The sequence below is a fragment of the Stylophora pistillata genome, chromosome 2 (genome assembly GCF_964205215.1).
Source record: "Stylophora pistillata chromosome 2, jaStyPist1.2, whole genome shotgun sequence".
Classification (NCBI taxonomy): Eukaryota; Metazoa; Cnidaria; class Anthozoa; order Scleractinia; family Pocilloporidae; genus Stylophora; species Stylophora pistillata.
Window position 1 is genome coordinate 4,752,855 of NC_142520.1, and position 22,352 is coordinate 4,775,206.

The 22,352-nt window shown below is 38.8% G+C and overlaps 1 protein-coding gene across 1 annotated transcript; it reads left to right on the forward strand.

The window, feature by feature from the left end:
- The first annotated feature begins 516 nt into the window (after positions 1 to 516).
- LOC148736769 (uncharacterized) lies at positions 517 to 19,828 on the forward strand. The gene is made up of 17 exons (XM_088750935.1): positions 517 to 1,403; positions 1,663 to 2,018; positions 2,727 to 2,891; positions 3,071 to 3,181; positions 3,468 to 3,593; positions 3,701 to 3,797; positions 4,236 to 4,454; positions 4,913 to 5,289; positions 5,595 to 5,762; positions 10,529 to 10,639; positions 11,074 to 11,190; positions 11,505 to 11,595; positions 11,915 to 12,289; positions 12,593 to 12,715; positions 13,199 to 13,321; positions 17,932 to 18,066; positions 19,321 to 19,828. The coding sequence occupies exons 1-17, from the start codon at positions 1,325 to 1,327 to the stop codon at positions 19,680 to 19,682; spliced, it is 3,135 nt and encodes a 1,044-aa protein (XP_088607061.1). The 5' UTR covers positions 517 to 1,324; the 3' UTR covers positions 19,683 to 19,828.
- Positions 19,829 to 22,352: the final 2,524 nt, after the last annotated feature.

A 22,352-nucleotide genomic window follows, 5' to 3' on the forward strand; every position in this document is an offset into this window, starting at 1 on the left:
CCTTGGGCAAAGCTTAAGAAAAAGTGATAGAAGAAAGAATTATGGATTAAAACTGATTTTGTGATACGCAACATGCAAACACTCCTAAAACTCTGCGAGCAGTACAGGGAACAAATCGAGATCCATAGGAAATCGAATATCAACAAGACTGGCCAGAGAGTTTTGAGTACTGCGTTATGCGATAAAATGAGGGAGTAAAAGTATCTAGCATCTCGTGACTGGAATAAATCGCAAGGGAGTTAATAGCCTTTGCTTTAAATCAGTTGGGTAAGTCCATGACTTGAACCATCATAATCCTAAAATTCTTTTTTCTATCTTAGAGACACAAATCTCGCATGATATATAGTGGAAAACGTCCAATTACTAGGAGCTTGCCTTTTGTTCGTTAAGAGGATCCCGCTTTATGAAAATATTGCAAATAATTTCCTCTCCTTTCTAACAAGTGAGGTAAAAGATATTGAGGGTGACTCTTAAACTTCAGAGGTGTGGTATATGAAGGTGGGAGGGTGGGTGGGGGGAAAGAAGTAGAAGTGTCCATGTTCGTGTCCAGAGGAAAAAAAGTATATATAACCGAAATGGCATAGCTCAGTCAGGGCGACTGCAATCTTGGCTAGCTCACAATGGTGATCTCCAGTATACGCAGTAAAGCAAGCGTCAGAAAGTAAATCTTCCGCCCTTGGAGTGAACTGAACTTAGAGACTTTTCTGATATTCTTTCCATGGGTCGAGTGGAAGATAACATCAGTCACAGCCGTCGAAATATACGGCGCTGTCATCCCGAGCAATCTTCATCTTCCTGTGACATCGGCCGTCGTTCATTCATAAAAGGCATGCCTCGAGCAGTTTGTTAATCAACTATTACGTGAAAAGAAAAACTTTTGTGTTTTTGAGTCACAATTGGGCCGGATTTGACTGCACATTCATCTTTCAGATTTCGTTTTAAAAGTCAAGTAGCGGCTAGAGCACTCAAGAGGTAGAGGGAAACACTCTACTATTTCTCGTGTTTTCCCCTACACTTTCGTGCTCTTAACAACAGAGCAGAGCGCAGTCAACACTTCTCTACTTGTTAAAAAAGTACCAACACTGCCACTTATGGATCAAAATGAAATGGCAAGGGCTGTCGATAGTTTCCCCCTCACCCCCTCCCCTCCTATTTCCCCCCTCCTTAACTGCGATCAACGTATTAAATTTGATTCTTTAGTATTCCGTGATTAAACTTGCCCTCACGAAATGGACATGTCCTTGCAGTCAAAGATGATTGACATAAGGATCTTTATGAGAGTATATACTTTCCAGCGGGAAATACACTTCTCATTCTGAGCAAGATGTTGCGCGAGCGCCAAAGTTCAGGCGACTTGCACTTCGCTTTCTTCGTTCTTATCTTAATTGCTCCAGCAAGTAAAGGTATGTTGATATGTTTTTCCTTTATAAAGCCACAGTAAAGCGAACATTGAATTACTGACGTTAAATGACTTGTTTATGGCGATAAAAACGTGGGTTAAATGGAGGACAAAGAGAAAGACAAATGGGGGAGGGGCGCAAGGAGAAGGAATGGAACAATCAACTGGATCAAAAAATAGGGTGTACTTCATAATTCTCGTACAACTGCAATGAGCAAGGTGTATAATTTCAAAGCTTTTGTATTTGATTTATTTCGTAACAGCTCTCGGTTTCAAGGCCGGAAAGGAGAACATCACCACCGCCATACCAGGTCTGTTTGCTTGTAAGAAGATCTCATTCCAGTATCTTTTCTCTGATGGACAGCAGGTAAAGGTCTTTGCCTCCGTTGGCCACACAGAGAGGAGCCAAAATCCTAGAAATGGAGCTGCAGTCTGGGTTGAAGATGTTACGAAGAGTGGATTTACAGCCTGTGTGGTGGAGTTTGGAGACAGCTCGAACGGTACTAAAGAAGTGGACTGGATTGCTGTTCAGACAGCACCTTACGGATCCCAAATAGGCACCAAGTCGCTGAGTTCTTGGACAACTGGTACGGAATGTGAGAGGATCGATTTCAAACAGGTTAGATGTGTGCTAATTAGCACCTTATAGGCGCTGATGATTAAACAGGGTATGCCATTAAATGATGAAGATTGAATGCAAAAGTCTGTGATAGGAAAAGGGATCCGACCTTGCCAACGCGTGCTTTCGACAACAAAGACACTTAACCTTTTATTAAACCCCCAGAATAACACGTTTCACAATCTTTTTAAACACCCTAAAGTTGCACCTAATCCTTCGACATTTATTATCAATGATATGGGCTTTTCCCCTGTTTGATCTCGGCGTTTTTTTATCTTATAGTCTCACAGTACCCTCTTTAGTTCATAATTGATAATTCATAATTCGAAGGTGTAGTCTGATCGTCTGGGTGAGTGTAGTCCTGAGATGGACTCTTGTCGGTGATAGTGACTGACGTTTCGACAACCTGAGTGGAAGTCATCATCAGACTTCCGCACAGGTTGTCGAAACGTCAGTCAGTACCACCGACAACAGACCTTCTCGGGACTACACTCACCCGAACGATCAGACTACACCTTCACATATTACCCCCGGGTTCAAGCCATTTACTGAATTCATAATTTGTTACCATTATTAATAGTATCATTCGTAGGGTTGTTTCCAATAAAGGTTTAAATGTGGTTCATTGTATTTCTCACACTCCTTAATTAAGGGTATCGGCATAGTCTCAAAATGCATTGGATAAAAACTTGTCAACTTATGTTTCAGCGTTTTCTATCTCCTCCAACTATTTTTGTGACTGCCAATCACGGTGTTATCAACAGAACTCAGGATGCCATGGCCTTGTGGGTCGAGGAATTGAAAGCAAACAGCTTTAAGATTTGCTTGAGGGAAGCCAAGATTTTCGATGGTCCACACAAGAACCTAAAAGTAGTAAGTGACCGCGAGTTTTAAAAGGTGCTGTCCACTGGAAATGTATTGAAATTTATTGGACGAGATGAGAAACACTTAGTTGAGCTTAATTCTGAAAGAAAAATCTATCATCGACAGAAAAACGCTTAAATACTCTATGTTTGTCAGAGTAACTATGGAAGCTTTTATTTGATCGACAGAATTGGATAGCTTTCAACAACATCAGCGTCGACAACTTTACCTTCATCAACAGTTTGTTATTTTCCAGTACAAACTCGCCATCTCCGCAGCATAATTACGCCTTTTGTCAAGTAAGTAATATAATTTTTATTTCTATCTTTTGTTCCTTCTTTTATCGTTTCACTTTTTTTAAAAGTTTTGTCTCCGTTTGACCTGCAATCGGCATAAAGTTTAGTACCCTCGATTTCTCTTCTCCCCTTCTGTTTTCCTCTTTTATATTCCTCATATACTTAGGCCCCCCCCCCCCTCCTGCCACCAGGACATTGTGGCCTTAGAGCAGTTCTACTGCTGTTCACACTTCACTCTAACTCTTGAGGAACTACTCGTTATTTACTTATTCTTTTTTCTTGAATTTAGACTATAAACTTTACTGAGCCCTTCTACGCTCCACCGGTTGTTTTGGTGACTGCAAAGCGAAACACTAGAATGAACAATTCTCTTCAATCCGGCTCCCAATGCAATGCTGTCACTACCTGGGTGGAGGTTAGTAATGTGTTCTAATATTGGTTTAGCTCCTCGATGAAAAAAATGGGACTATTAGCTATGTTACTATATTAAAATTATTTCTTCTTATTTTTGTTTTCATTTAGCACACATCTAAAACTGAAGCTCAGATTTGTGTCAAAACATTTAACAGCGATTCCAACAGTAAGGATGCCATTACCGTGGATTACATGGTGACTGGTGGTGAGCAAAGAAATTCATGACTATTTTTGTGTCAATTTGAGAAAGGCTAAATTTTCATTGTTCCTGCAAAGTGACATACCTTTACAACTTTGTAGTTCGTCAGTCAAAATGTAACTTCGTAGAGCGTGGTTGTCATTTTCAACTTAGGGCTTTGTCATCCTATTTTTAGATGCAACTTTTGGATGTCTTTTCTAAATTAACCACCTTCTATAAGCATTTGAAAAGTGAGATAAGAGTTGCAAATAAATTATCTATTAAATAAATTAATAATATTAAATAATAATATTAAATATAATATTAATAATATTAAATAAATTAATATTAAAGTAATATAAAGTAGTATAGTATTATAAAGTAATATTAAATAAATTAATATTACGATGGTAAACTTGTTAACTTGCCGGCATCTTCTTTCACGTTTCCTCGTTTTTCTCGCAGACTTGGACCCTTGCATTGACGTCGTTTGCCATTATCACTGTCTGTGCAAAGCATTTGGGCCCTATGATGCTAGATGCGTTTCTGTGGAGAGCTGTCCATCATACCAAGAACCTATCTGCTCATCAAACGGCTCAACATACGATAACGAGTGTCTGTTTCGGCAGGAAATGTGTGTCCTTCGACTTAACTACACCGTACAGCACCCTGGTAGCTGTGAAGGTTAGTTACATTTGAGTAAAATCTTTGCCTTCAACGGTTTCTTTTCTCGGTAAATCCGTTTGTAGACACCTGAATAGATGACGGTGATAGTGTCAATGAAAATGTCAATGTCAGTGGTACTGGCAGCATTGGTGTTCCACGTAGATCTAACTGCTGGTAGTAATGGTGGTCATTTCGACTGGTGTGTGGGTGTCGGAAATGGTGGCTGTCAGAAGTCAGTGCGGCAGAAGCAGTGTTAGAGCCGGGAGAAGTGACATTGTCCTCGTCTTCATACTGGTATCCAATGCAGGGTAATTTTTAGAAATAACTACTTTATTTTGTGGTTTCAATCATCTTATTGTTGTTGGTTCTTTGGTAATGACGCTTTGGCTGGTATAAATGGTTTAGAGTTCCATTACAAATTTAAAGTAGAAGACAGACAATTATTCGTAGCCAAATGGTTTTGATTTTTTTTCTAGGATTTCCTTTTCAGCGCGGTCGTCACCACATGCCGCACATCCCATCGCTTGGATATTCTCATTGCGAAGTCATTCGCCTCAGGCCATTTGTGTTCTATCCTGACAAGGCCCTCGAAGTTCAGATCACTGTCAATCATATTGACACTAGTGACAAGTCTTACGTACACGATGCCACTGTGTCCTGGGTTGAAAATGTCAATTACGATAGATTCACCGCATGTGTGATGGCGGCCGGTTACAACGAAAGACACTCAAATGCTAATGTGACAGTTGATTGGATAGCTTACCAAGGGGCACCAGTGGATGGAGTTGCTGACGAAGTACGGTTATCACAATGGTGGACTGGAACGACTTGTAAATCTATCAGTTTTCCCTTGGTTAGTAGACCAAGCTGTGTTATTACTAATGTTTTGAAAAGGAAAAAGAGTTTATTTTCAAATTGGAGCCGTGTTCGCAGTACCGACCTAGCATTATCATTCATAAAACAAATATCATTAAAGAGTTGCTTTTTTACACAGATTAAAGTGTTGACTATAAAAGACTATATTGGAAGTTTTTTAACGTGATTAGTTTTCAGTTTCAGGTCTGCGTATTTTGCTTTTCGAGATTTCAGAGTGAATAAAGGAGATGAACTTGTGTAACTTCAGTGTTTTAGAAGCGAATATGCACTACCTTTTAACAGGGAAAGTTTTCTGTGATGCCATCAGTATTTGTAACGGCTGCTCATCATCACGCTGGACTGAAACGTGACGCTGCAAGTGTTTGGATTGAAGATGTCACACAGTCCTCATTCAAAGTCTGCTTAAGGGAACTTCAGAATTATGCAGGATCTCACGAAGATGTTCACGTTGTAAGTACACATTCCAGTTACTTGCACTCATTATCTCCAAAGAGGTGCACCACTTTTTTTTTCTTTTATGTGTGCGTTTGTGTGTTTTGTTTTTGTTTTGGTTTGTTTGTTTGTTTGTTTTACTTTTGCGTGCTTTATTTATTCTTTGTAAATTGTGGAGTAGTATCAAAAGGGGGTTTCTGACACATTTTGAAAATTGCCTTGATTTTCAGGTAAAATTAAACTTTGTCCTGAAAACAAATCATTCTAAAAATGTGTCAAAACAGCCATGTTTTCCAGTTAATTTTGAAAAAACTACTTTATCTTTAATCTCATTTAAAAAAGTATAACGATGATTTCAAGGCAAAATCATCGACGCATTTTTTCGAAATTGCCTTCAAAATCAAAGCAAGTCTTTCAAATCAAATTGACGAATTTTAAGATTGCATTGAATTTCAAGACAAAAGTGCGTTAGAATCACCAAGAAAAACTAATAAAGACAATATCTCAGAAATATTCCCAAAAACTCATGGAGACTTATGAAGCATTTGGAACATTTTTCAAATCATCGAAATCCTTCAGGAGGTAACTCATTTTTTAGATGGAACAATCTGAAGCTCTTCTCTGACGAACCCTCGCTTTGGTCCGTCTTTCAGATAGGAGAGAACAGGCTCCCTTTCATACACAAATACTTTTTCGATATTGAAGACCTGCAGAGACCATATTGGAACTGTTGCTCGTCTTTGACTACCTTCTAACTCACCAGCAGCATAGAGATATCTCACGTTTTTTGAAGAGTCGAGTCTCTTTTCTTTAAAGCCAACAGGTCTTGAATAAGAAGTTGAACTCTTTGCGTCAACCGCCTTTTCTTTGATTGCGTCAATTAGTTTCTTTCCAGTCAATCTTGTCTCCTCACTATTTAATGCTGAAAAAACTTCTGGAAACCTTTTCACCCATTCTGTTGATCTCTTTTTGTCTTCGAAGTTTATTTCTTGGCCGTATTGGAAAGTAAAAAGGCGCTCACTCAAAGTTCTATTAAATCGCTCAACTATCCCTTGATCTCTATGAACATTTACATTTTCTCTTCTTATTTTCACATCTTGCTTTGCCATCTCTTTAGTCGTTTCACCCATAAATTCACGTCCAGGATCAACCTGAAGAACTTTACGCCATCTCAATGGTAATCTCTTGTAGTTTTTCTGGAAAGCCTTTGAGACCTCAGAAGAATCTTTCGAGGTGAGAGGTTCAGCAGCCTTGAATCTGCTTGCAACTTTGACCACTGTCGATGCATATTTATAGACCTTTCTTCCTCTAGGAAGTCTCTCACGATGAAGGAAAATAAGATCAGCTTGATGAACTGTGTTTGGAGATTCAACGTGAAAAATTCCTCGTGGGATATGCTTTGGGCAGGCAAATAAATCTGCCAGATAGCCTGCTTCATCAGCCAAAGCCTTGCAACACATTCAGAAACTCCAGCTTCCTTTACCAACTTCTTCACTGCATCTAATCCCCTCGAAAATCCTTTCGGGCTATAATAAACTCTTGAAAGTTTTCTTTCCATTTTCTATTGCGATCACAAAAAACGACTTGCTGCCAATCCCAAACCCAAAGCCATTCCTTCGACGTAGATCTTTTCACCTTCTTTGTGTTGTGTGCTCGGCTTGTAGAAGTTAGAAAAACGTGTCTCTTCTATATCAAGATCCTCATTATGTGCCTTGTTGTAAGGCTTTAAAGCGTAATCTGTATGCTTTGTTCGACTGTCAGTGTCTATGAAAAGAAGCTTTGCACAATCTCCACATTTCTGTTTGATCTAGTCATAGTGGAAGTCATACATAAAAGTCTTGCTGATATCAAGAAGAGCCATTCCACAGTAAACTGGCTTGTCAAACCTTATTGATGTTCTCCCCATATGGATTGCAATGAGATTTTCGTCAAATAGTATGCAGTGCTGAAAGTTTGGTTTTGTTTGCTTTCTTTCGATTGTTGACTAACCTCACATCAACTCGATTCCTGATGTTTTCCATTGTTTTTCCAAAGACAGAGTTATTCATCAACTTGAAGAAATCCTTTTCAAATTCGTTCTTTGCACTCACGCGCAGGTTTGTGTTGAGCTCGATATAACTTTTCAGGCAGGGTTCTTCTTCAAATTTGATTCCTCTGTGAATATTTTTCAACCTTAAACCCAACGCAAGGTTTGAGATTCTTGTGATGAATGATATATCTCTCCTTATCATTCAGATTTGGCACAAGTTTCTCGACTAGGGCTCTTCCCGCGCTTTGCGCATTGTTGATCATAACCCTCTCTGGAGCAAGAGGATAATCGTTGTGAAGATCATGAAGCTCTTTTGGATATTCACGATCAACCTCAAGAATGCACGGAATGTTTCTCCACTTTTTAGTCTCTGCTTGTCTCATCCATTTGAAACATCTGACAGGAAGAGGCTTGCACATTGCGCATCCATAATGATTGTTCGCGTCTAGATAAGTCAGATATTTTGATGGCTTTTCTATGTCAAACTTTTCTCCCATGTATTTGTTGTTTGTCCTTGCATAGCGATTTGAGATCATAGAGATTCCTTTACGAATTCCTTTCAAAAACATCACAAGCATGTCTGGATCACTCAGTAGCTCAGGCTCAACGTTTGTCACATTCAATGCTGCAACCTAAGCCAATCCAGGAGCAGTGTAATACCAAGCAGGGTCCAGACTGTAATTCTCAAGACAGACGTTTCTGAACTCCACAAACACAAGATCATGATAATCATCAGAGTCATTTAGCTTTGAATAAAAACTCTCTCTTTTTGGTGGAATTTCTGTTTCTCTGAACTTTTCAATGCTGCTCATGTAATCATATGGATACACACCCTTTCTTGAGACCAACTCGATTTTGTCCTTGAAAACCTCTCTAGTCTTCTTCAGCATCCAAATGATCGCAATTGACAAGGTAGTTGTTCAATGATGATAACCTTTTGTCGAACTTTGACTCCTTCGTTTTTCAATCCATCTCCAAGAGCTTTGCCAAGGCTTTTCGACGTTTAATTTCTCTCAGAAATGTTCTTTACAGATGAATTGTCCTGAGCATCAAGTGAAGAGATTTCTCCAGAGTGACCCAGGTTCTGCCATGAGTTGTAAAGAGAACAGCTCACTAGCCTAATATGTTCACTTCCATTCACGAGAGGTTCTTTGAAGAGAACTGTGAAATCATTTGAATGTGAAATAATTGTCAACACAACCATTTTGATTATAAAACCAATTAAAATTTCGGCTTGGTTAAGAACAGATGAAGCGAAAATAATTGTCGCGAAAAAAAGAACAAAAGCCTTGAATGATTTCAAAGCACAATATCCGAACGCACACCTGAGCAAGTTCAATGTGCAAGTAACATTCTTCAGGGAAAACCAGGGAAAAGCTGAAGTTTACTTGAATTGCTCCAATGGTGCTCAAACGAGCGTCTCAGTATCAATCAGAAAAGACTGGGAGGATGAAATGAAGCGAGCACTTGGAATAGCAGGGTTTCCTATCGAGGTTACTCTGAATTATTCTGCAATTAAGGAGGTTCCAGCAGTTCTAACTCACAAGAGTGCGATAAGTAGCTTCAGTGAAGAGACTAACATATTTATTACCCAAACCAATATTTTAAAGCAAAGTTCAGAGAAATATTCACAAGAATGAAAATTCAACACAGCTCAGGCGCAGAATCAAAGAGATGGCTTGCGGGGCCGACTATGAGCTCCTGGTTTCAACAACTCAACTTTGCAGTGTGGTGCGCTATTTCAGGCTGTGGAATCTCTCATGAACCGTTTGACATGGTTCCAGACCAGATCAAGTCGTTTCTGCGGTTTCAAATTTATATCGCAGTCAGAAGGATTCTTTTAGAGATGGGTGGAATACAGAGTGAATCGGCTCTCCCGGGCGACCCAACGCTCAGTCAGACAAATAATAACTACGACAAGTTATCGTTCAAAAGATTGTGTGCAGAATTTGGAACTTCTTCAAGCACAGACTTTTGTCCTCGGGCAAATGTTTTTTTGCACTTCTCACAAGCCAGCCTTTATACATATACTTTAGGTATCTATAATGTTCTTTTACTATTTACAGCGCATTAGAAGTATTTTTGGAAACTGCTGAGTCACATGAAAAAAGTTTCTGGAATATTACAAACTAAAGGCAATTCTAGAAAGGTCTGGGATTGCGTGACAGATTCAGTGAAAATAATTCGGTCCTCGTTACAAGTATTGGTTCAAATGCATTTTGAGATTGTCTTGAAAATCAATGCAATCTCAAAATTCGTCAATTTTGCTTTGATTTTGAAGGAAACAAATGATGCGTCAATCATTTTGCCTTGAAATCATCGTTGTGCTTTTTTTAAGTAAGATTAAAAATTAAAATAATTTTTTCCGTTGCTCACCATATAGTCTCCTCTAGCTCAGTGGTTAGAGCATCCGACTAGATCACGGAGGGTCGTGGGTTCAAATCCCATCTGGAAACTCGATTTTTAAAGGATTGTTTATTTCATCTTTACATTTTTCAAAATTGCCTTTAAAACATGATTATTTTGACACATTTTTAGATTACCTTGTTTTAAAGGCTATTTTTAAATTTATCCTTAGAAATGAGGCAACTTTCAAAATGCGTCAGAAACCCCCTTTGAATACTACTTGTGGTTAATTTGCCATTCTCTTTTTATCAAGTAGTCTTATTTTTCAGAAACAAGGTCGGTGAGCTACACTTGGACAAATTAACACAAAATTAAGTGATAACGAATGATTTTTAATTTCATATTTTAGAAATGGTTGGCATTCTCATCTCTGCACAAGCCTCTCTTCTCTGAACACAAGTCGGTTTATTTTGCTAATTCTCAGTCGCCACCTGCTGATCACAACCGCGCTTATTGCAAGGTACAGCTGAGCTAAAAAAGTTTGTCCAATACCAATGCATTTTTTCCCATAAAAATATTCTTTTCGTTCTCGCCGTCAAAAGCAGGTCCCAGAACGGATGGTGTTATTGCAAGGTACAGTTGAGCTAAAAAAGTTTGTCCAATACCAATGCATTTTTTCTCATAAAAATATCCTTTTCGTTCTCGCCGTCAAAAGCAGGTCCCAGAACGGGTGGTGTTACTGTCTTTACTTGTGAATTGAACCGTAATGAAAAACATCGTTCTTCAGTAGGTCAGTGTTAAACTGCCACATAGAGTCTTCATTTAAAAATCAGAAGAAAACAAACAAACTAACAGACCTACAAAGAATTAAAGCATAACGAGCAGGATTTAACTTGTCCCTCCTTCGCAAAGTTAAGTTAATTTTGAATTGGATTCGATCTGCTTTTTACATAGGATGTCTCCTTTAATCAGAAGTTCAACAGCACCCCGAATGTGTTTGTTTCTGCAAATCATTCAACCAGTGGTGGAAATCTGCAACCGATACATAATGGGATAACAGCTTGGGTGGAGGTAGTGTCGATTACTCATCATCCTAAAGTGTCAATTTTTTCCCGTTTTCCCCTTTCTTTCTTTTTGCCACGGGAAATCTGCTATCTAACTTTGAAGCCACACCTGAGTTTCAGCAGATGTTATTGGTATTTTTCTCTTCAATTTTCTGTTTATTACACTCTTTGCCATTTGTTTCGTTCGCTAGCTCTACGATATGTAATGGAAATTTCCCTCTCATTGTAGTGCATTTCTTCCCTTTTCAAATACTATTTAATTGAAATTAACTCTTTTATTTTTTATGTTATTATTATTTTCTTTCTTCTTTTTTTGTTTAGTTCATCAATGAGACAGGATTCAGAGTTTGTCTAAAAGAGTTGTACGAGATAAAGTATGACCCACTTTCAGTGTCATACACTGTTTTGTCAGGTGAGAATATGTTTGGACCTGAAAGTGCAGAGGGATGTTTATCACAACAGAGGTTATTTCATCTGAAACATATTATTTTAAAAAGTACCTTTGGTTTTAACTGACCACCTAAAGTATCTCTGGATTCCATTCGTTTTCCTTTGCTTTGCCTTTTTGTTCTTGTTTTGGTTTTGCTTTGTTTTCTGCTTAGCCCTGTCGTTAGCCATAGAGAAACATCCTACCGGTTATGAGCAAACCAACGTATAACTACAGCATCTACGGTATAGATCCATACGCGTGTTGACTTTGATGCGGGCGCGTATTGTGCACTTTCATGCAGATATATGCCAATCAGGGTGGAGTTATTTCGACGGCTACTGCTACTTCACAAGCCGCGCATGCACACCATGGCTCACCGCTGAGTCTAACTGCTCTGCAATGGGCTCCCAGTTGGTGACTCTGCACAACCAAGAAGAAAATGTTTACGTTCAGCATCGACATAACGGTGAAAGATCTTGGATTGGACTCAATGATCGGAGCGTGGAAGGATCATTTGTTTGGACAAATAAAGAAGTAAGCAAATTTAGATTCTGGGCTCCGCAACAACCAAATGACTGGAGCAACCAAGACTGCGTGCACACTCTTGGTGCAAAGCATGGGTACGCTTGGAATGACGTGCCATGCAAAAGTTGCTTCAATTTTACGTGCTTTACAGGTAATGAGTTTATTGTCTTGCAAGTGGTTATTGTTTTTGAATAACACCTTGAGTAGTTATTGAAACTGAGGTGACCTTGATAAGTGGAAAGATGCTATTTCTTTTTCAATCCAGACTTTTTTCTTTATTTGATGGGTAGTTCTAGTTATTGAACGTTCCTAAAGATCTTAGTCGCCAAGCTTTTTAATTTTTTCCTTGCTGTGCTAAGATAATCCCTCCTACCAACAAATACAGATCTCTTCAGCATTTTTTATGATAGCGTATAGGCATAGACTTAAATTTGTTTGATGTTGATTGTGGCAGACTTTGACGAATGCTCCACACACACTGACAACTGCGCAGACAACGCAGATTGTACGAATACCGTGGGGTCGTACACCTGTACCTGTAGAGCTGGGTATTCTGGTGATGGAAGAACATGCAATGGTATGACCAACTTTAAACTCTTGAAAGTAGAGAAAGTGTACCATTTAGCCTCTCTTATTTCTTATTGACATGGTTGTACCGTTCTGTCTCAGCTAAGAGAACCGTCTTCAACTTCTTAACAAATCTAAGCGATCCTTTTAAAAGTTTAAGATATAGACGAGTGTTTGTCAAACTCGCACAGCTTGTGACATTCACGCTGTTCGTAATAATAACCCGGTGCCTTATATGTTGATATGTTTGGTGGCCTCTTCTTTGGTTGTTTTGGATGCCACTCTTTATTCGTTTTTCAGTTGTTGTCCTGAGATTAACCGTTAGCTTTGACAATTACAGAATAAGGATTATTTAGGGTTCACAATCAGCTGAGAGTAGGTAATATTTTTACCTGGAATGGGAGAAAGGAAATAGAAGGATTAATTACAGGTAGAGTTATGTTAGAGTGCTTCATTGAATTTTAACTAGCCTTTATTAAAATTTATGTCACAGATATAGACGAATGTTCCACAAACTCCCACAGCTGTGACGCCAGCGCTATTTGCAGTAATAGTCAAGGGTCCCATAGCTGCGCATGTAAAGCTGGGTATTCGGGGAATGGAAAAACTTGCGTTGGTAAGTAGTCTATTGACGCAAGCGATAGTGAAATAAGCAGCACTTCTTAAGTTGTTCAAGAAAAGACTGAAATGACATGCTCAGTTGTTTCTTGGATGCTTAAAACGTTTTATTTTTCTTATGTTATTCAGTGCTAATTCAATACGAGTATGGATTAACATCCTTAAGTTGGTATTAGATTTACCAATTACCCTTATTCAGACAAGAGATTCTCGAAGAACTGAAGAGCGAGGTTAGGGGCTTTAACTGTCCTCTTAAATTTACAAAACTCCTAAGAAGAAAATAATCATTTATATTCTCTTGCCACCAGATTGATCGCAGTTCCAGTAAATTTTAATTAAAAAGTCTATATACAAAAACTGGGGTTTTGCATGCGATTTGTACCTTTCGTGCATCGTATTACGCAACGAATCACATGATTTCAGATCAGAATCTCGCTCTTTTCGCGCTCCTTTTTTTTTTCCTTCCTTTTTTTGTCTGTACTAAGGTCTGCAAAATCTCTAAAAGGCATTTTGGCTGATATATGTCAGCCGTATCATAAAACTTCAACTTCCTCCTCAGTACATTTTCCTTCGGTGCCCGAGTAAACGTTATTCGTGAGGTTTAATCGTTAATTGAAATAAATAATTTTATGACTTATGGAGGATAGCAAGTAATCAACGAACAATTTTTTGTTTTGTTTTTACGATAAGATATTTCAAAAGCCACTTCGGCTCGCTTCTCTGACTTTTTGTTGTGGAGTTTCATGGGGGTGGGGGGGGGGTTCCATTTGTGGCCTAAGGAACATCAAAAATTCATCCCTCTGAATGGCATTTTGAAAGTGTTATAAAACTCCATTGGTAAACTGCGCTGCCAGATGAATTTGACCATGGACTCTATTATAAAACAGTTTTTACTTCAGAAATGTAAATTAGTTCTCAAGTGACTAGACAGAGAGGGGCAAGGGGCTAAAGTTAGGTCACATTTGAGGTCAAAAACACTAACCAAATTGCCATTTTTGGAAAAACCATCACATCCTTCTTGCATAACTTTCACACCAAATCCTGTATACACCTTAGTGACCCATTTATTAAAATAATTGAGATTAATTTGGCTTATTAAGGTTTGTTAAGTTTTTGACAAAAACTCTCCATGCTCCTCTAAGGCCAAGCATAATGGAATTTTCAGCATAGTTCATGCTATAAATAGACCAACGTCTTGACATAAAGCCTTTATTTTGTATTTGTTGAGTGAAAATGAAACATTAAAGGCAAATCGATGTCATTATCTAAAATACCTCGTCGCATAGCTTATAATTGCTCTAAGAAGGCCTCTGATTAGCCCTGTAAACACCCAATGGTTTAACAAAATAAAGGTAATTTTTTTTCCTATGAAAACCTTGCGCTAGTCATAGAGCACAAATGATGATGTTCTTTTCTAGATGTGGCAATATTTTTTAAAGGCGATTGAATTTTCTCTGATCTATGTTTGTTAGACCATATAGCCATACATATTATACTGAAAGCATGCAAAGTCTTCATATTTTATCAGGCCGTTTTTTAATTGAAAATAAGGTGACCTTAACCCGGCCGACCCTAACCATTAAGCTCAGAAGAAAACGATTGTTAAAAGATGATCTACGCCTGGCGTTTGAATAGTCTGTGAATAGCTCTCGCAAATACCCATCACTTAGCGAGCAAGAGCATAAGCTTATGTGTGCGTGCCACAGTGAGCACCGTCCAGGTGACTTGTGATCCACAAGAAATCTTAGGTACTTTAGAACTGAAGAAATGGAACCATCCAAAACAAGAGGGAGTCTACATTCAGTAGAGATGGATGACAAAAAATTATTGTTGCTGTTTAAATTAAATATTCCACACGAGACATGATGTGATGCCAACAGGGCCCGCCATTTTGGACGTGATAGTATTAGGACTAGACCAAGTTTCCATTCCTCCCACTATTCAAGCGTAAACGTTTGTGTCCTTATCAAGTTTTAAACGTATAGCGATAGTAAGTTCCAGGATAACTTTACGATGGCACTTTGTTCCCTTGGAGGGGTAATTGATTAATGCGGTGCCGCATTATGGGCTCTGCGTGAAACAGGGATGACTCCTTTGTTGTCTTGCGATAATGACATGACTACTTGATTAAAACACAAGTACAAGGGTTCAGGTGAGTCTGGGGCGAGAGGAAGATCGGGTGATACCAAAGCTACAAGTTACAATTAATAAAAAAATATACGAAAGGGCTCATACATGCCCATAAATGTAGCAAATGGCCTTTTAGTGCCACTCTCGCCAAAAGCAGTCCTCTCAACTTCCCGTGAAAAAAATTTTTCTTATTTTTTTTTCCTATGAAAAGGGTTTCGGACACATGTTTCAAAATAGTTTGATGGCTTTCCAATTTTCTTCTATATGAAGATTTCAACTATCGCGATCTCTCTGCCAAGGGAAAATTTGCTAAGGTGTTGCAAAAGCAAAAAACTCAGTGAACTACAGTCATTGTTCGAGTTTTTCCGACGTTATAATTGAAGGTGGTGCTAATCGTAAGGCACCGAGTTACGAACCTTTTTTTACAGTAAGCAAATTCCTGCGATTGCCGCAAGGGATGGTCAACAGACCCGCGTTACTCAAAACTCAGTGAAGGTTGCGTGACTCCTCGACTTTGTCCAGTCCTCTCACTCTCACGTCTAATATGGTGGGTCAGTCAATACAACAACAATCATATCTCGAGGTGTGGCATGGCATGTTTCATATGAACTGCAACACAAAATATTTGTTATCCAGCTCTCCTAACTGTGGATTTCTTATTTACTTCCGGATGATTTGATTTATTCAGCTCTAACGTACTAGAGAAATCGGATGGATCACAAGTCATCTGGACGCTACTCACTACAACCTGTATGGATCGCCCTGCTATTTTACTAATGCCATCGTGCGTATTTACAAGAGCCAGCAAGGCTATCAAACGTTTAACCATAGATCTTCTGTTAACGGTCGTTTTCATTAAGCTAACTTCATATTGCGTCAAAAAATGGGCCTGACAAAATATAGAGACTTCGCATGCTTGCGAGTATAGTCTGTATGGAGATATGAGCTGAAAAAAATATAAATAAAAGGAAATTGAAGCATCTTTAACAAATGTTGTCATATCGAGTTCAGAACATCATCATTTGAGCTCTAAGATGGGTACTAGGTTTTCAAAGAAAAAAATCACCTTTATTTTGATAAACCGTTAGTTGTTTGTAGTGCTAATTACAGGCCTTCTTGGAGTATTTATATGCTCTGAGACGAGGTATTTCTAGATAATGAGATTGATTTTTCTTACTAATTTTGATAAATGGGTCACTGCAGTATATACTGGATTTGGTATGAAAGTTATGCAAGAAGACAGGTGAATGTTATGGTTTTTCAAAAAATGGCAATTTTGGGTGGTGATTTTGACCTCAAATGTGACCTTGCTTTAGCCCCAGGCCCCTCTCTGTCTAATCGCTTGAGAACAAAGTTACATTAATGAATTGGCGCAAGCTGTTGCGGTGTCCCTGCCTGTCGGCGAAGCTAATAAACTAAGAAGAGTTATGCGATGCCAAAACAACAACAACAACAACAACGACAACAACAAAACCAACAACTGCAAAAGAGACTACGGTGGAACCCCGTTAACACCAACGGGCCATGGAGATCTATTCGTGTTGACGAGAGTAAAAGCATACACTCACTTGCACTTCACGCTCGCGCCATTTTACTCCACCGTATCATAGTAAGTAAGTAAGTAACTTTATTTCTGAGTGGAACATATAGACCAGCCAAAGGAAAAATCCTAACAGGAGACATGTAAGAGAATAATGGTATGGTTAAAGTTCGATTAGTTCAACAATCGAACTCGCCAAAATAAGTAGTTTCCATGAACCTCTAACCAAGGATTAAGGTCGATAGCCGCATGTTCTTTTTTGTGTTATTGCCCATTTGACGGAAATGTATGTTTTTTTTTTTTTAACGGCAAATTTTCCCTCAATACGTCTTTCTTCTGAGCTTCTGAGTAAATGAATACGTTCAAGGTTAAGGGTCACAGTTATTTCAGAGTGCATACGATAAGGACGTTTCCTTCATCATAATATGTAACGAATCCCGTGAATTGAGATCTTCAGAAAATTATTATAGCTGAGTAGCTGATACATGACAGCAATATTTCTGAAATTTCAACATTCTCCTTGATACACTTTCATTAAGTGCCTGAGTGGACGCTATTGTTTTGGTTGAATCGTTAAATTGAAATGAATTGTTTTCTGACCTGAGGTAACAAAATATCAAGTCAAACAACAACAAACATATGAATTATATGTATGAACTGCGGTTATGAGACGTATATGAGCACGATCCTTCGCAGTAAAGCACTATTTGAGCAATAGTGAAAATCAGATCTGAAAAAAATTTCAGGCCTTTACGGGAATATCAAGTATTCAACGAATTATGTTTTTCCGAAATTGTCATTCCTCAGTTGGTAGTGTGTGCAAATACATGATCAAGAGTTATGCTCGCTTTGTTATAGGATTCTGTCATTCCATTCTATTTATTTTTTTTTCTTTTCGGTTACTTATTTTAATATGTTGGTGCTTTTAATGTCCGCAGACATTGATGAGTGCACCAGTGGTTCTCACAACTGCCATCAACGTGCGTCATGTACCAATACTGTTGGGTCTTACAGCTGCTCTTGTAACAGCCCCTATACAGGAGATGGAAAGACGTGCAGGCATTCTGCCTCAGGTAAAGAGTGTCCTTTGCGAGACGATAAACCAACAACTAGTTCGATTCACGGCCACACCACTTCACTTGAAGTGACCAATAGATGGAAAATGAACGGGAGAGATAGTTTATTACTTTAAACGATAGGTGGTAAAAAAAAAAAAACGCAACAACAAAAAGAAGAGAGAGGAAGGAGAAGGAGGGAGGGAGGAAAAGAGGAGGGGAGAGACGGGGGGCTGGGAGGGAGAGGGAGGGAGGGAGGGAGAGAGAGGGAGGGAGAGAGAGGGAGGGAGAGAGAGGGAGGGAGTGAGAGAGAGAGAGGGAGAGGGTGAGGGAGGGAGATAGAGACGGAGATAAAAATTAATTAGTGGCAATTGAAGAGCAGTAAATAGATTAGGGAGCGATGAAACAACTGCTTGGCCGTATTATTCACAATGAATGATTAAGAAGTAAATAGTAACATAATAGTCTAACTAGAGAAAGATCTAGGCAAAGGAAGACGTACCGCTAAGTTTCTCACGCAATGGAGAAGGAAAATCAAGAGACCCGCCCAGATAAATGTGCTCACGATTAGCTTGAGAACTACTTTATCCTACATGTCCACAACCTGTACAGAATGGAGATGTTTCCATCCCTTTCCCTTCCTTTGTTTTCTTTTTTGCAAACAAGAATGCTACACTCCAGCTATGGCCAATTTTCCGCTTGGAGACAGTACTCCTTTTTTGTCCTCATGGGGCACGGGCTCAACTTGTATTTTTTTGAACTTCTGCATTTGAGAAAATGAGGATAATATATAGACGATTATAGAATAAGGATTGTACTCATACATGTTTTAGAGAGAGTATTTTTAAAAGCTTGTTCAATTCAAATGTTTGACCTGATTGGTATAGCAAATCAAATGACACACCACCGAACAATTCGCAACCGGCAGTTACCTTAAATGCCGACTTAAACTCTCTTACGGAGTAAGGCTTACAAAATTCAGCTATAAGAGGGATATAAACACTAAACACTAAATAACTTTGAAGGCTTTGGTTCGTTAATGAAACGATAAAATATCTTACAGCTTGAATTCCTCTATCGTTGAGTTGGTCAAGTAATAAAGAGGGGAGATAAATGAGAGGAGAATAAGAATAGTCGTTGTCCAAGAAAATTTTGTCGTTGCCAAAAGACAGGGAGAATCTTTGTTTGGAGTTTTGCCATCTTCAATTTGTTGGCCTGAGTGGCAGACTGGCCTTCATATTCTTTAATAGATTGCTCTTTGCTCTTCCTTAGAATGCCAAAACTTCCAAAGCCTAACAAGTATCACCAGGCGGGTGACCTACAACCATGCCAATCATAATTGTGACAATCGTTTCTATGGCTGGTATCGCTTTCAAGGTTCAGCAGGAACCAGAATGGCCACTTCGTGTCCGCCTACACATAGATGTGACACGTCTGCAACCGGTTGGTTAAATGGTGGACACCCATCAGTGTCTGATGGTCAGGTCAGTAGACTGGCCTGCTTTCACTACTACTCAAAGTGCTGCTATTGGTCACACTACATCAAAGTGAGAAACTGTGGCGCTTTCTACGTTTATCACATCACTGGTACACCAAATGGCAATTGTGACCTTCGTTACTGCAGCACCTTTTAATACTTATCGTGCTCAAACCTCTATATCACAAAAGTAACAATTAAATGTAAGCCAAAGATCACCGAGCTGATAATAAAACGTATCCCGACTTACTCCTGCATGACTTTGCTTCTTCGCAATAAGGAAATAAATGGTTCTTAGAGATACATGGGTGTATTTTTTCTTCTCGGTTTGTTATCAAGGGTCGAGGGGGGGGGGGGAAGGTATGAACAAAGTGATAGCGAAACAAAGTCAATGATAAAGACTTTTGACTTTTGTTCACACAAGTCTCATTTTCTTTCTACAAATTTAAAATCGAAAATCACACGGCATCGTGAGCTCTTACGGGCAAGTCTTTCTTTTCGGATAGGGGGAAGAGGGTGGAGTCTTCAATACATTTAAGAGGAAAACAGCATTTGCACATGGTGTTGAGATCGGTGCGTCGCAAAAAGAAATATTACATCCGTTGGACAGAGATAAATTTTCTATGGGTAAATTTGACATGTGACTCAACATCTTTCACATGCGCGCATGCAAAGCGACTATGATATCAAATGTCGCTCGAGTAAATAGGTTTAGAGCCTTAGTGACGGTTCCGACGTTTCTTTCACATCTTATACGTGACTTTTTTATACATCACGAATCATCGTACATTTATTGCATTGAACTGGTGCTTTTCTTGCCAAAAGTTAGAGAAAAGCCCACTGTTTAAGAAGGGGGGTGAGTGGGAGAGGAGTTCTTTTGCTGATCATTTCCCCTTAACAATTAGCCCTTTATGATTGGTTTCTTGTCCAATCTTTACTCAAAAGTCTGGGGATAAGTGCATCACAACTTGATTATTAACTTGGCTAGGAAATTAGTTAATTTCAATATAAGTTTCAAGTTTTTACTCTCATTATTACAGACTACCTTATTATCTAGTTTCTTTTACTCATGGTTTAGAGATTTTTATGGTTTTTTAATCTTATCGGTCCGATCTATAAAATTATTGTACAGCGCTATTGGATAGTGATAGAAATAGCGCTATATAAATACCGTACTATTATTATTACTATTATTATTGTCATCGGTGAAAATATCATACTTCCCTTTTTTTCTGAGAACCGCTTCAAATTAGCGCTAGTGTTGCATTGGATGCTATTTTAACATTAAACGTAAAGAGCGTTTATTGCTCATTTATTGACGGTAAAGGGCTTACATCATGATTTTTTGCGGTATCCCATAATTCCACGGAAAGATTCAAGGCATTCCCGAGAACGTTACTCATCAGTGAGAGTGGTTTCATCAGTGAAATAGTATTTTAATGATCAGTCTGTTTTCAATATCCCTTAGCTTTGTGCTCGAAGACAAAACTTGCTTTTGAATAGGTGTGGTCCTTGAACATTCTGAAATATCTGCACTGATTTCCTTTTGGCTTCACTGCAGAGATTGTGAGAGACACACCATATCTGCCTTTATCTTGCTTGAAGGAATAAGAGGTGGTGTGATCTGTGTATGTTCTCCTTTTGCCAATGGCACATCTTGAGCAGCAATTTTTTGAATCTCAGCTGTTTTTGCCTTCTCTGTGTGATTGGCTTGTATTCCTGGCTTTATTAACGGTGGTGGTCCATTACTCTTAGTTTTCCTTCCCACTGCAGGAGGTGCTTTTATTTTGTCTTGTACACCCTCTGACATATCAGAACTTGTACTTTCTTCTCCCTCTGATAATTTGCATCTTCTTACTGCTGGTGAATTGTCAAGGTGATTTTGAATGTCGGCCACAAACCGTTTCTTCTTGAGCACATTGTTTTGGGCAGCAAGCTTCTTTTTCTTTCTTGGCGTACCTTACAGTAGTGGTGCTTTGTTGTCACCAGACAATTCAAACTTGTCCAAGCTGGGATGATGAGAACTATCTGTACAGAAAAGCACTCTTATACTTTTTTGTTCTGCAATAATTCCACCTAATGCCGTCAACTGAGCTCTTGTCAATAACATGCCCGATACGAGCCTCTTTTTAAGAGCACTGTAGCGACAATAAGTATGTGGAGGCTGCGAGGATGATCTCTTTACACCCATGTCTCCCTGGCAGTTTTTAAGGTTTCTTTCTCTTTACCAGCATAGTCACTGTTCAGATAGTATTTGTCGTCGACACGTATAAAGTCAGTTTTACGTAATGGGTAACATGCCACAATTCCATTGTAGTCCTGATTTCTGCCATACATCCATGTCATGGCATCTACTTACAACCTTCAGGTCAACGATATGATAATGTGTATGTAGCTTAATTTTAAATGAAGAGATAGAAAGTTGTTTTCTTTCGATAAATGACTAATTGAGAAAGACTTTTTGAATAAATACAGCCCGAGTATCAAAATTAAAAGTTCAACGCTAAATCTCAAACTAATCTGCATATTACACGAGATACATATTTCTCAGGATGAAAACTCTTAGAGTCAGCGAAAGGAAAGTTCTCCATCGCCACATTCTGGGAACCATAACACATGTGAAAAAGAGGCAAGCAAAAGAAGGAAAAATATATATAACTATATATATGAAAAGTCAAATATCTCGCCTTTCTTGGTGGACTTTCCGAAAGGTTCCTTAACAGTACTAATTACACTCTAATACTTGATTTCTAAAAATAATAATAACTGAACTACCTACAATCTGCAGATCTGAAGCACAAGTCTATCGCTATTGCCTGATTGAGGA

Coding starts and splice junctions, on each gene's coding strand:
- LOC148736769 (XM_088750935.1), top strand. CDS start 1,325: ATGTTGCGCGAGCGCCAAAGTTCAGGCGACTTGCACTTCGCTTTCTTC. Junction 1,404..1,662: donor AATTGCTCCAGCAAGTAAAG/GTATGTTGATAT, acceptor ATTTCGTAACAG/CTCTCGGTTTCAAGGCCGGA. Junction 2,019..2,726: donor AGAGGATCGATTTCAAACAG/GTTAGATGTGTG, acceptor CTTATGTTTCAG/CGTTTTCTATCTCCTCCAAC.